General features: G+C 39.2%; 1 protein-coding gene across 5 annotated transcripts; it reads left to right on the top strand.

The window, feature by feature from the left end:
• Window positions 1-14: 14 nt before the first annotated feature.
• On the top strand, window positions 15-15,226 carry LOC135639583 (uncharacterized). Of its 5 annotated transcripts, none has more exons than XM_065153407.1 (4): window positions 15-199; window positions 374-455; window positions 799-875; window positions 12,582-15,226. In XM_065153407.1, exon 4 carries the CDS (start codon window positions 12,878-12,880, stop codon window positions 14,735-14,737), a length of 1,860 nt encoding a protein of 619 aa, XP_065009479.1. In that variant the 5' UTR covers window positions 15-199; window positions 374-455; window positions 799-875; window positions 12,582-12,877; the 3' UTR covers window positions 14,738-15,226. The 5 variants fall into 5 exon arrangements, with proteins under 5 accessions (XP_065009479.1, XP_065009476.1, XP_065009478.1 ...); XM_065153404.1 differs by having other exon boundaries at window positions 12,544-15,226; XM_065153406.1 differs by lacking the exon at window positions 374-455.
• Window positions 15,227-15,238: the final 12 nt, after the last annotated feature.

The raw sequence follows: 15,238 nt of genomic DNA, 5'->3' as shown, positions 1-15,238 counted from the left end.
CTGTTTCCGTTTTCTATTCCTGCTCGCGACATCGCTCGGAAAGCGTCGTCGGTTTCGTCGCTCTCTTCCGTCCGCGCTTTTCTTACTCCCACCGCAACCCCATAGAACGCGAGCAATAGAATCCCGAAACCCTAACCCCTCGTCCGCGTCTCCTCCGTGTCTCTGCCTCATGAGGAATCGAAGACATCCTTGCCCTCAGGTACGTCTTGCTCTACTCCGTCCACCCGGCTGTGTGCCGCTTGTCAAGATTGGGATCTGTTTTCCTTTGTTGTCGAGGACAGATTTGACTTTTGTGTTCGTTCGTATTCAATTTTCTTTTGTTCTTCTTCGAAGATTTGACATGAATCCTTGCTTGGCTCGTGATGTTTTGTAGTAGCTATTGTTGATTCGTCTATTTCTTCAGCCCCGCTCTTCCTTGCTCTCGAGAAAGCTTATAACCTCCGGATTGCCTCGAGGTTGGAATTCTTTTGCTTCATAAGTCGTCTTCCCCTTTCTTTAATTGACATAACGGGTTGCCCTTTTAAGTATTGATGGTATTTGTTTGTATTTTTAGCCTCCGATATCTATCGATTGTTTTGCGATTTTGTCTGTTGATTCTGTACTGCGCTTAAGTTCATGTGTGACTTTCCACGAAAGGAAGGAAAACATGTTGTATCGTGAATACATATAAATCTCGAGAACGCCTCTTTTGATCCATAGGTTGTGTATTTATTGGCATGATTTATCTGATAAGCGAACTGTTTCGTTTTTGAATTTAATCGTGCGACAAACAAACTCAATCTACTTTAATTGCTACAGAAATAAACCGGAACAGATTCCGGGGCTCGGAGCACTTTCAACGCCTGGGTAGCTTCCCCCATCAGATCTACGCTTGGGTACTGAACTGATCTTGCTCTGGTTACATGCTCAAGTCTCTTACTTGATGACTAATGAAATACCTCAAAGGTTAAGGATTTATCCTTTTTGTTAAAGGATTTTGGGGTCATATATGGTTGGCCGGGCTGTTCTTTGCCTCTTTCTTCTTTTTCTTTTCTTTTCCGCGTCGCAAGCTTTCATTGTTTTGTGCTGTTGTTCTGTAGTTGTACCTTACCTTTTTTGGCTTGGTATCTGTTTGGTGACTCTAGTAGCTAAAAGCTTTAGATTTCTATCTTTTAGAAGCATCGTTATTTCTGTGCCATGCTTTTGCACAAGATTCAGCAGTCAGATGTCTTGTTTGTTTTCCTCTTTTCCTTTCAAGTCGTTGATGATATTACATCGTTATTTTTCATCGAGCAGTTATGAACTCCAGTTCTTTTTTTATAGTTGTTTCTGGAACTAAAACTGACCTATGCAATTTAGTTGAAATTTTTTAGGCTCAAAAATAGTAGAAATTACCTGGGATGTCCTTCTTCTAAATTCAAAATTTTCTTACTTGAGAGAAGGTTTGCTTGTGTTTCCACTTTTGTGCAATATTGACCTTCTATTCTGTTTGTGTGCTTCAAAACTCTAAATTGTTGTCATGAAACTTAAGTGGGTCCATTGTGAATATTTGATGTGTCCTACTCTACAATTCTATTATTCCTTCCTAAAGTGTAGAAGTTACTATGGGCGAATATGCTCACCGGAAATTCCATACAACTTTTTGAACCCTTGGAAGAGATTGAGAAGGTGTCAAGTTGGTATCTTATGAACTTCCATGACTGCTGTTATCTGTTGCCTTTAAATATTTCACAAGACAAATTCTTCCATACTTCATAAATAGTGGGGTGTTTCTTGTTTTGCCTTTCAGTCTTTCTTTTTTAATCTAATGTATTCTTTCTTAATTCATTTTTCATTGTTCAACTGATATTTTAACTTGGAACCCAAATGCTTTGCATCTAAGATGTTGAAAGCGTAAATTTGGTTTCCTAGCCTACTTTCCAATGTTCTTGAAAGGATGTTGTTAGGATCAAGAGCGGCACTAAGAGGGGGGGTGAATTAGTACAGCGGAAAACTTTCGTTATTTCAAAGAACTTATTTTGATTAAAACCGATTCCGACGAGAATAATTTCGATTCAATCCGTTTCGGAAAGAATTTGAACTTGAAAGCTTTCGTGAAAGTGCAAGAGAAGACTAAGGTAATTTGCAGTAATGTAAATTGCACAAATGAAAAGCGTCGGTTTTGTAAAGTCTTCGTATGATTAAAGCTAATCTCGGAAGGTGTTTACTTGAAAGCGTATGTAAACGTAGTTAAAGCACAGTAAGGAGGAGAGGCAGTTTTCTATAAAAGAAAGTTGCTCAAAGTAAATGCAAACCGAGTTTTAGAGTGGTTCGGTCAACGTGACCTAGATCCACTTTCGGATTCCTTCTCCGACGAGGTCTCTGGCGTCCACTAAAGGCCTTCCTTTAATAAGTGAAGACCGAACACCTCTTTACAACACTTTCTCCTTTTCCCGGGTTTAGGAGATGAACCCTTACAAGTCTCACTCTTCTTTCTTGGATGGTTACAAGGCTAAGAGATGAAAGAGAACTCTAACTTTTACAATACTTTAAAGGCTCAAGAACTCAAGATTATGCCAATAGGTTTCGTGCCCTTTCATGCAGGAAAGGGTGGGGTTTTTATAGGCCCCAACGGCTTAAAAAATAGAGCCAAAAAGTGTCTAATCTCGGATTTTCGGGGTCCTGGCGGTACCACCGCCATTACTGGGTGGTACTACCGCCTAACACCTGACACTAGACGGTACTATCGCTCAGTCTGGGTGGTACCACCGCCTGACAGAGCTCAGAGACCGAGCTCTAGCGATACCATCACCTAACAAGGGCGGTACCACCGCCCAGAATTCCTGGGAGACTGAGTCTCCCAGGCGGTGCCACCGTCGGCCCTGGTAGTGCCACCGTCGGCCATGAATTCAGGGTCCTGGTTGGGCCTTGAATCCGGCCCAAACCAGCCCAACTTAGTAGCTGGCCCCTAATTAAGTTAGTGGGATTACCTCCCAAACCTAACTTAATTTACACTCTAACTATAATAATTAAGACATGATTACTGCACTTCATGTTCCGGTGCGTCAATTGCTCTTCCGGCGAGCTTCCGGCGAACATCCGACGAACTCTCTGTAATGCTCCGGCGGACTCCCGACAAGCTCCCGGACTTTACGACGATCTTCTTGGCGAGTTCTGACGAGCTTCTATGGCAAGCTCCTGGACTTCTCGGTTAGTTCCCGCAGAACTTCCGACGAACGTTCGGACTTCTATCGAACTCTCGAACTCCCAACGTGATCTCGATCTTGACTTCGGCACAACACCTGCTTTATATCTTACTGCCATCGTAGTTAATCCTGCGCACTTTTCTCAACATATAGAGTAGATCAAACAAATTACAATTGACTTTATCATCAAAATCCGAGATTCAACAATCTCTCCCTTTTTGATGATGACAATCAATTGATGACGGAGTTAACCTTAACTCCCCCTTTCTATATACCATATTTGAGAAAAGACATTCTTGAATTCAAGACCTTTGAATTCTAGAGACATATTGATAAGTTAAGTTCATTTAAACTTATCAATACTCATATCATGATTCATATCATGATCTAACATTCTCAAAATGATGTCAAGGCATGACATCCATTTTCAAGATTTGATATTTCAAATATGAAGGATGACAAACATAACAATTTATCATTCTATGGCAAGATATCAATTTGTAAAATTGCAAGTTAAATTTTAGATATCTTATCATAATGAAGAAAATTTATCAAGCAAACATTTCAAGTATATATGATGAAATATATTGCATACATTTGTCAAAGCTTTTTGATCAAAGCTTTCTCCACTTTCATCAATTTACCACATTTTGGTATTATTTCTCCCCCTTTGTCATCAACAAAAAAGAGAACAATTCAACAATGTAAGTGTGGTAAAAATTCATGCCACATTTCAATTTGTAAAAATTCATACCAATTATATTTCAAGCATTTATGACATGGTATCATTCAAAAGTTCTCACATGAAAAGTTATAAATATTTAAAGAGATGGCTTCCATCAACTTCTCCCTTTTTTATTTTTCATCAAAACTTTGCATGAAGAAGGAAGGTAAGGAGGAAAATCCATTGAGAACCAACTTTGAACGAAGTTAAAAACGATAAAAGATTTTCATTAAATCATGCTTCAATTTTTGCAAAGATTAAGATATTCATGTGAAATTATATCCTCATTCTTGCAAGTGTTCATCTCATAAAAAAGAATCATAAAAAATCTTCCTTCATTAAGAAAGAATTTATGTGAAAGAGTCATCATATGAAGGATAAAAGAAATTCCGTGAATAAGCCTTCATAATGAGAGGATCATCGTATCAAATTCTTTTCTTAATAAAAATTCACAAGGGATAAATCCGAGAGATGCATTTGTCAATGAAATCCATGAAGTGATTGAGTGTATCAAAAGTGATGGAGCAAGGGTATGAAGTAAACTTGATATGGCATAATCTTATGAAAGCTCTATTCAAGAAATTCATAAAGATAGTCCGAAAAAGATATACATCAAATTCATGCATTTGGACAAATTAACATTCCTAACTCTCTTCTAATAAAATCATATTGTTCTTCACTTAAAGGTTTTGTAAAGATATCGGCTAATTGATGTTTCGTATCAATAAACTCTAAGATTACATCATGATTAGTAACATGATCTTGTATAAAGTGATGCCTAATATCAATTTGTTAAATATATTGCACTTGTGTTATCACATTTTATGGGAATATTTTTAAGATGAATCTTGTAATCCTTTAAAGTGTTTTTCATCCGCACAACTTGTGCACAACATGCACTAGCTGTAATGTACTCAGCTTCGGTTGTAGATAATGCAATCGAGTTTTGTTTCTTGGAAGACCAAGAAACAAGTGCATGTCCTAAAAATTGACATGTTCCGGATGTGCTTTTTCTATCTAATCTACATCTAACAAAATCCGCATCAGCATAAGCAATCAGCTCAAAGTTCTCGGATTTTGGATACCATAATCCTAGATTTGTGGTTCCTTTAAGATATCTAAGTATTCTTTTAACTGCTTTGAGATGAGATATCTTAGGATTAGATTGAAATCTAGCATAAAGTCCTACACTAAACATGATATCCGGTCTAGTTGCGGTGAGGTAAAGTAAACTTCCTATCATACCCCTATAAGCTTTTTTATCAAAGCTTTCTCCACTTTCATCAATTTCTAATTTAGTGGAAGTGCACATAGGAGTGTTGATAGCCTTTGAGCTATCCATATTAAACCTTTTTAGTAAATCTAAAGCATATTTTGTTTGACTAAGAAATATACCATTACTTAGTTGTTTGATTTGTAAGCCCAAAAAGAAAGTTAATTCTCCCATCAAACTCATTTCAAATTCAAGACTCATACTTTTAGCAAATGACTCACATAGAGATTCATTCATAGTGCCAAAAATGATATCATCAACATAAATTTGAACAATAAGAAAATTATTTTTAAATTTTTTGATAAACAATGTAGTATCGACCTTGCCTTTAGAGAAATTATTTTCGATAAGAAATGAGCTAAGTCTCTTATACCAAGCCCTTGGGGCTTGTTTCAATCCATAGAGAGCTTTATCAATTTAAATACATGATTAGGGAGATTATTATTCTCAAATCCGGGAGGTTGTTCACCACAAGATATGCAATACCGTACCGTATCGATGTTTCGAGGTTGGCTCGGTACGGTATGTTACCGGCGTACCGAGCGGTACACCATGGCGTACCGAACGGTTTCCTCTTACTGTAGCACTGCTACAGTGTAATACTATAGCATTGCTACAGTTTATTACTATAGCACTGTAGCACTGTCCGTCCGGTAGCGGGCGGTCTACATACCGGTATACCGTTGGACCGGTATGTACCACCCGTACTGGGTGATACCATTCGAAATTGCATACCATGGTTCAACATAAACTTCTTCGGAAATAAAGTCATTAAGAAATGCACTTTTAACATCCATTTGAAACAACTTAAAATTATTACTACTAGCATAGGCAAGGAACATCCTTATGGCTTCTAATCGTGCCACAGGAGCGAAGGTCTCTTCATAATCGATCCATTCTTCTTGGTTGAAACCTTTGGCCACTAATCTAGCCTTGTTTCTAACCACGATACCAAATTCATCTTGCTTGTTTCTAAAGATCCATTTAGTACCAATAACTAAATAGTCATTTGGCATAGGAACAAGCTTCCACACCTCATTTCTCTCAAATTGATTTAACTCATCTTGCATTGCAATGACCCATGAACCATCTTTCAAAGCCTCGTCCATGCATTTTGGTTTAATTTGGGAGAGAAAAGCGGCGTTGGCATAAAAATTTTTAAGAGAAGAACGAGTTTGAACCCCTTTAGATGTGTCTTCTATGATTAGCTCTTTAGGATGAGCATCTACATACTTCCAATCCTTGGGTAAGGATATTTCAGAAGTAGATGAATCCAAGTTGCTAGATGGAGAAAGAGTTTTATTTAAATTCAAAGCATCAAAATTAACATCATCATCAAAATCATTTTTCTTAACTTCGGAAACCTCATTAAAGACAACATGAATAGATTCTTCTATAATCAAAGTTCTTTTATTAAAGATACGAAATGTTTTAGAAATAGAAGAATAGCCAAGAAAAATTCTTTCATCGGATTTAGCATCAAATTTTCCTAAAGAATCTTTTTCATTCAAGATAAAACACTTACACTTAAAAACTTTAAAATATGAAACATTGGGTTTTTTGTTGTTCCACAACTCATAAAGAGTTTTGGTGAGTAACGGTCTTACTAGAACTCTATTCATGACATAGCATGCCGTGTTTACAGCTTCGGCCCAAAAATATTTGGGTAGGCTATGTTCATTTAACATGGTTCTTGCTATTTCTTGTAAGTTTCTATTCTTTCTTTCTACTACTCCATTTTGTTGAGGATTTCTTGGAATAGAGAAGGTGTAGTTGTATCCATTGGATTCATAAAATTCTTGGAAATCATGGTTTTGAAATTCACCACCGTGATCACTTCGAATTGACAAAATCATAGAACCCTTTTCATTTTGAACAAGTTTACAAAACTTAAAGAAATATATAAAGCATTCACTTTTTTGTGCTAAAAAATAAGTCCATATGTATTTAGTATAATCATCCACTATGACAAATGCGTATTTGCTACCACTTAGGCTTGATGTAGCAATTGGTCCGAACATGTCCATGCGGATCAATTACAAAGGTCTAGAGGTGTTTATTTGGTTCTTAGGTTTGAAGCTACCTTTTATTTGTTTTCCTAGTTGACATGCATCACATACATTATTTTTGACAAACTTGATATGAGGAATTCCTCTTACAAGTATTTTAGATGAAATTTGAGAGATTAGTTTCATGCTAGCATGATCTAATCTCCTATGCCAAAGCCAAAGCCAAGCATCATCATTCAAAACTGAAAAACACATTTCATTGCAAAGATAATTAATGTCAATAGTGTATACGTTATTTTGTTTTAATGCAATCATAGATATGTTTTTGTGTGGTTTTTCAATAATGCAAGCATTAGATTCAAATTTAACAATATACCCTTTATCACACAATTGACTAATGCTCAAGAGGTTATGCTTTAAGCCATCAACTAACAACACATTTTCAATAAAGAAGTTGGATTTGTTACCTATGGTTCATTTGCCAATGATTTTACCCTTGTTGTTGTCTTCGAATGTGAAATATCCTTCGTTTATGCTAGTGAGCTTAGAGAATTGAGATATATGCCTTGACTATCAAGGTACCATCTCTTGCTCCTAGCTTGTGATGGTAAACGTTTCTACAAAAAAGGATGATTTTTAGGTACCCATTTGACCTTGGGTGCCTCAAAAATCGATTGGCTTAACTTATCATTTTGCATAGAATTCTTTATGGTTCCTTTAGGAACCCAAATTAATTTGTGTTGGCTACACTTCTTAAATGGACAATGATAAACTACATCTCCAAGTTTGCAACAAAAGTTGCATTTGTTTTGGGGTGAAATATGCAAGATAGGGCCTTTAACAAAGGTGGTTGGATTTTGGTGAGAGCTACTCATAAATCCGATTCTATTTCTTTTATGAACATGACCCTTATTGGCAAGGATCATGTTCAAGGACTTGCTACCAACCTCAAATTTTTCTAAGGTATCTTTGAGTAGCAAGTTATCCTTTATAATTGTTTCTACTTCATGGCATTTCGTACATAGAGTAAACTATCATTATGCTCAATTTTTAATTTATCGAAATCACTAACAAGAGAATCATGATCCTTTTTTAACAATTTATATTTTTTACTAATTGATTTGCATTCATCAAATAAATCATGAAAAGTATTTAATAGTTCATCAAATGATAAATTTGCATCAATTGAACTTGTTACCTCATCTCCAATAGCTATTAGAGCATGGTGAGCAACTTTCTTGGTGTTGGTTGGCTCCTCTTCTTCGGATTCACTTGAGTCATCCCATGTTGCTTTGAGAGCCTTCTTCTTTGGTGTCCTCTTCTTGGCTCGGGGACATTCGCTCTTGTAGTGTCATGGTTTTTTGCATTCATAGCATATTATTTGATCTTTCTTGGGTTCAAATTTATTTTTAGTATAATTTTTAAATTTATTTTTTTTTATGAATCTTTTGAACTTTCTTGTTAAGAGTGTCAAATCATCATCAAAGTTCTCATCACTTGAGTTTTCTTTCAAGTGGTATTCTTGTGTTCTCAGTGTCATATCCTTCTTGTTCTTTGGAAGGGTGTCCTCAAGCTCTTCATGAGCTTTACATGTCATTTCATAGGTCATTAGTAACTCAATTAGTTCTTCAAGAGGAAAGTTATTTAAATCTTTGACCTCTTGAATGACTATTACTTTAGGGTCCCAATTTTTTGGTAGGGATCTTATAATCTTATTAACAAGTTCAAAATCCGAGAAACCTTTACCAAGTCCTTTTAGACCATTGACGACATCCGTAAATCGGGTGTACATGTCTCCAATGGTCTCACTCGGTTTCATTCGAAACAACTCGTAAGAATGCACCAAAAGATTGATTTTTGACTCCTTCACTCTACTAGTGCCTTCATGAGTCACTTCGAGTGTGTGCCAAATGTCAAAAGTCGTTTCACAAATCGATACTCGATTAAACTCATTTTTATCTAATGCATAAAATAAGGCATTCATAGCCTTTGCGTTTAAAGTAAAAGTCTTCTTCTCCAACTCATTCCAATCGTTCATTGGAAGAGAAGACTTTTGAAAACCGTTTTCGACAACGTTCCAAAGCTCAAAATCCATTGAAATTAGGAAGATCCTCATTCTAGTCTTCCAATATGTGTAATCCGTCCCATTGAACATGGGCGGACGTGTAATTGAATGACCCTCTAGGTTGTTGGCAAATGCCATCTCTCTTGGGTTTAAAACCAAATGAGAGTGAACCTGGCTCTGATACCAATTGTTATGATCAAGAGCGACACTAAGAGCGGTGGTGAATTAGTGCAGCAGAAAACTTTCGTTATTTTAAAAAACTTGTTTCGATTAAAACCGATTCCGACGAGAATGGTTTCGATTCAATCCGTTTCGGAAAGAATTTGAACTTGAAAGCTTTCGTGAAAGTGCAAGAGAAGACTAAGGTGATTTGCAGTAATGTAAATTGCACAAATGAAAAGCGTCGGTTTCGTAAAGTCTTCGTACGATTAAAGCTGATCTTAGAAGGTGTTTACTTGAAAGCATATGTAAACGTAGTTAAAGCACAGTAAGGAGGAGAGGCAGTTTGCTATAAAAGAAAGTTGCTCAAAGTAAATGCAAACCGAGTTTTAGAGTGGTTCGGTCAAGGTGACCTACATCTCACTTTCGGATTCCTCCTCCGACGAGGTCACCGACGTCCACTAAAGGCCTTCCTTTAATAGGTGAAGATCGAACACCTCTTTATAGCACTTTCTCCTTTTCCCGGGTTTAGGAGATGAACCCTTACAAGTCTCACTCCTCTTTCTTGGATGGTTACAAGGCTAAGAGATGAAGGAGGAGAAGTCTAACTTTTACAATACTTTAAGGCTCAAGATTTCAAGATTATGCTAATAGGTTTCGTGCCCTTTCATGCAGGAAAGGGTGGGGTTTTTATAGGCCCCAATGGCTTCAAAAATGGAGCCAAAAAGTGTCTAATCCCGGATTTCCGGGGTCCTGGCGGTACCACCGCCATTATTAGACGGTACTACCGCCTAACACCTGACACTGGGCGATACTATCGCTCAGTCTGGGCTGTACTACCGCTCAATCTGGGCGGTACCATCGCTTGACAGAGCTCGAAGATCGAGCTCTGGTGATACCACCGCCTGACAGGGGCGGTACCACCGCTGGCAGCAATAACTGCCTGCGGTACCACCGCCCAGAATTCCTGGGAGACCGAGTCTCCCGGGCGGTGTCACCGTCGGCCAAGAATTCAGGGTCCTGGTTGGGCCTTGAATCCGGCCCAAACTAGCCCAACTTAGGGCCCAATTAGCCCCTAATTAAGTTAGTGGGATTACCTCCAAAACCTAACTTAATTTACGCTCTAACTACGATAATTAAGACATGATTACTGCACTTCATGTTCTGGTGCGTCAATTGCTCTTCCGACGAGCTTCCGGCGAACATCCGACGAACTCTCGGCAATGCTCCGACGGACTCCCGGCAAGCTCTCGGACTTTATGACGATCTTCTTGGCGAGTTCCGACGAGCTTCTATGGCAAGCTCCTGGACTTCTCGATTGGTTCCCGCAGAACTTCCGACGAACATCCGGACTTCCGTCGAACATCCGGACTTCCGTCGAACTCTCGAACTCCCAATGTGATCTCGATCTTGATTTCAGCACAACACCTGCTTTATGTCTTACTGTCATCGTAGTTAATCCTGCACACTTTTCTCAACATATAGATTAGATCAAACAAATTACAATTGACTTCATAATCAAAATCCGAGATTCAACAGATGTAACATTTCTGAAATGGACATATGAATTAAGTTATTATTGTTGCATGCATCTGGTAATTCACTTGTAGCATTTGTTGGTGCTCTACCCTTATTGACCTGGCTACATCATTCATGGTCTGTAGTAATATTCTGATGGTGCAGAATAAGATGTCTTATATTTTAACTTTTCTCTGGATGTAGAGATATGTGTTCTTTAGTTGTTCAGACCAACAATCGCTCTTCGCACTATTTTAAGTTGAGTTGCTTAAGAATTTTCCTTTCCTTTCATGTCATTTTACTATGTGAAGAATTGCAAGACATTATTTGTCTACAATCAACTTTTGCATTTATTTGCTTTCCACTAAATGTGACTGTGATTTTCTTTCCCTTCTCTTCTGGTGTTTCTGTTGAATGGCAAATCATGCTACATTGTGCTTCTTTTAGTGTTCATTGATATGAAAGTCAAAACTTCACTCAACATCTGAAAATTCAGTCTTTGATTTTTGTTTTTCCTCCAGCAATCTTTATAGATATAATTTGCATGCTGTTGCTGTATATCTCGGCACAGTGAAACCTTGACGTATCACTCATTTGATGTTTACCATTCTGAGCATTAGGATTCTTGTTTCTCTTTTGCATTAATCTGTCAGATTTTACCAATACTCTGATGAAGCATGCTCGTAAGCTTGACTATTGTCCTAGTTTTGTGAGTGAAAATTCAGTCTTTTACTACCAAGATCTTGAGTGTTCTTTGTTTAAAAAAGAAAAAAGAAAACTTTGTCCAGAAGAATTTCCTAAAATATAATATACCTTTCATAGGATTTACATTGTCGTCTGATTTTGGTAGTGTGTACTGTGCTGAGACCAATGGTTTGTGGACACCAGTGTCACCCAATGTACTGATTCCTGTACTTATTTGCATTGTCATCTGATATTGGTGTGAACCATAAAAACATGAACCTGTACTAATTCCTGGTGAAATAGTTTTTCTAAGGCTACAATTTTCTGTTTGTTGCTGACCTTTATTTATTAGAAGGTACTGGCTATCTTAACTAGTAAATAGTGTCAATTACCAAAAGGTCCTGAAATCAAAACTCACATTCACCACTTATCTTTTTTCTAAAAATAGAAACTTTGATTTGTTAATTTACTTGTTATTGGCATATTTCAATTAGTTGCTTCTAAGTATGAGCAAACTTTGGATAGAGTCCCAACATGGTGGCATTCATCAAATATGCTTTTACAAATGTTCACAAGAAAGCCATCAGGTTAAAGTCCCTTGAATGATTCAATAGCTCGAGTCAAAGATGATTGTAATATAGGCTTCAACATTTTGTCATCCATTTATAAGTGAGGAGCTTATAAAAACAACACATCTGAAGCTCTTTTTGCAATTTATGGTATGCTAATTGACACGGCATCCAGTAGTTTTATTGTTTAAGGTGCATTATGGTGGATTCCATATGAACCTGCTTGATTGCATGGTTTCTTAGCATCTGTTCTTTTCTGTATGACAAGACTTGTTGAAATGTTCTCTCTTCGGTATGATCCTGAATGTATCCTGCCTTTTGATATCAAAATTCTTGATAAAAATAATGGAATATCAATAATGTTTTCCCTTTTTTCAGGTGCCAATTTTCCTTTTACATGCTTGTTCCTGCTGCAGGAGTTGTTGCTGCTTCACTATTGTTTGATGACAATATTGGCTAATAAGTATCATATGTTGTTCTGTAACTTGAGCTATTACTGAGCACCTCGCATTAGCTTCAAGTTCTGCAGAATGGACCGCCATGATACATCTGGTTTTGTTAGTGGAGGCTGCAAGCTTTCACTCAAGTATTTCTGATTTAGTATTGTTTTGTTAAATTGAGTCTTGGAAGACAGGCTAACTGGTTTCTATCCCATCAAGTTTATTGATAGAGAGGTCCTCTCAAGATAGCAGTAATTGACAAGAGCATTCTGATGGATTTTGCTGTTGATCTCCCCTCTTTAAGTAAATTTGGCTTTTGGAGTTCTATGCAATCAGGAGGTATCAAATTACCTCTGGATTCACATCCCAGTCTGCATAATTCCAACATAAAAGGGACAAAAAGGAAGTGGAATGACAATACTGGAGTTGAAGGTTCAGAAAATCCATTACTTGCACTGGGTTTGGGTCAGTCACCAAGTTCCTCAGTGGTCAGCAAGATGAGCTCAGCAGGTCTTTCCACCACATCTTCAGTGAAGGAAACTGACGAGGAATCCCCTGCAAACCCAGAATTTAGTTTCAAGCTGCATATTGGCAATGGTTACAAGCTCAGTTATAACAAGTCATCAGTTGGTACTCTGAAGGCTCCTCATACTGTTGATATGCTCAATTTGCAGCTAAGTCTATCAACAGGGTCTTCTGAGTCTGCTCTAATAGATGTCAACACAATTGCAGGCCAACATCTTTATAGTTTTGAGTCTTCTGTGATTGCAAGTCCGGTGCAGATTAGTGAGGAAGAAGGATCAGCATCATCTTGCTGGATATTTGGGAAGTGTCTTGTTCAACCTTGTGTGCCCAACCCAGAAACAGGTAGCAGTAACTTTCCTCCCCAAAAGAGAATGCATACTGAAGCTGATCCTATTGCAGTTCTTCCAGACTTCCCATCAACCATGACACAAATGTCGAAAAACCCAGTTGCCTGCTCTTCCGGGATTTCTGATTCCCATAAACGCAACAACAGGACAAAGTACTGTCAGTTCCATGGATGTACGAAAGGAGCAAGAGGTGCTTCCAGTTTATGTATAGCTCATGGTGGGGGACGGAGGTGCCAGCGACCCGAGTGCCAAAAGGGAGCTGAGGGCAGGACAATCTATTGCAAAGCGCATGGTGGCGGTCGCCGATGCCAACACCTTGGCTGCACGAAGAGTGCTGAAGGTCGCACCGATTACTGCATTGCCCATGGTGGCGGTCGGCGCTGCAGCCACCTGAGTTGCACTCGTGCAGCAAGAGGGAAGTCGGGTTTATGCATCAGGCATGGCGGTGGCAAGAGGTGCCAAATCAAGAATTGCACGAAGAGCGCAGAAGGTTCCTCGGGCTTGTGCATATCTCATGGTGGTGGCAGGCGTTGCCATTTCCATGGATGTACAAAGGGTGCTCAAGGTAGCACATTGTTCTGTAAGGCGCATGGTGGAGGGAAGAGGTGTACAGTTGTGGGGTGTACAAAAGGGGCCGAGGGAAGCACTCCCTTCTGCAAGGGACATGGTGGGGGGAAGCGGTGCTCGTTTCAGGGTGGAGGTGTGTGCCCAAAGAGTGTGCATGGGGGAACCTCGTTCTGTGTGGCACATGGTGGTGGAAAGAGGTGTGCTGTCGCCGGGTGCCCCAAAAGTGCTAGAGGGCGGACTAGTTTCTGTGTCCGCCATGGTGGGGGCAAACGGTGCAAGTTCGAAGGATGTGGGAAGAGCGCACAGGGGAGCACCGATTTTTGTAAAGCGCATGGGGGAGGCAAACGATGCACATGGAGTCAACTGGGCTCAAAATTTGATGTTGGCGAGACGCTTTGTGATAAGTATGCTAGGGGCAAGACTGGTCTCTGTGCTGCACACAGCGCCCTGGTGCAGGACCACTGTGTTCATGGTGGGGGAATGCTTGGACCACCTACCACACAGTATCCAGTGCCTGTTAAACTTGAGAAGATGAATGACGTTGCTGCTGAAGAAGAGACCTTTACAAAGCTGGAGTTGAAGAAAGTAGTGCATTCTGCGCTACAGCAGTCCGGGTCTTCTGGTCCAGAGGGCAGGGTGCGTGGAGGGGGTTTGGTTGGGATGATCGCAAGTAGTTCAGGCTTTTGGGATTAACACGGGAGATCAGGGAACTGCAGTTACTTCAGATTCGGTTTCGGGCGCCCCACGCACTGCAGCCTTCCTGCGGATGTAATGGCAAGGGAGTAGTAACTCATGGTTTGACTTGATATATTGATACGTGTTTGTGGTACTTGTTTGTACTTGTATGGTTGGGATGATCGCAAGTAGTTCAGGCTTTTGGGATTAACACGGGAGATCAGGGAACTGCAGTTACTTCAGATTCGGGCGCTCCACACTGCAGCCTACCTGCGGATGTAATGGCAAGGGAGTAGTAACTCATGGTTTGACTTGATATATTGATACGTGTTAGCGGTACTTGTTTGTGTGTTGTGTGTGAGGATTTGCTATTTATGTGGAACCCATGTAAGATCTGGACATCCTTCCTTTGTTCAGAGAGACGAGGGGAAAATGTATAGCTGAACGTCGGTAGTGTTGCTACCCTTTTTGTTGTGATCATAGTGAACATTCAATTTTTCTTCTATACATGATGCTTAC

The sequence above is a fragment of the Musa acuminata genome, chromosome BXJ3-6 (genome assembly GCF_036884655.1).
Source record: "Musa acuminata AAA Group cultivar baxijiao chromosome BXJ3-6, Cavendish_Baxijiao_AAA, whole genome shotgun sequence".
NCBI classification, from domain to species: Eukaryota; Viridiplantae; Streptophyta; class Magnoliopsida; order Zingiberales; family Musaceae; genus Musa; species Musa acuminata.
Note: the sequence above shows the minus strand (reverse complement) of the source record. Positions and strands in the feature narration are given on the sequence as shown.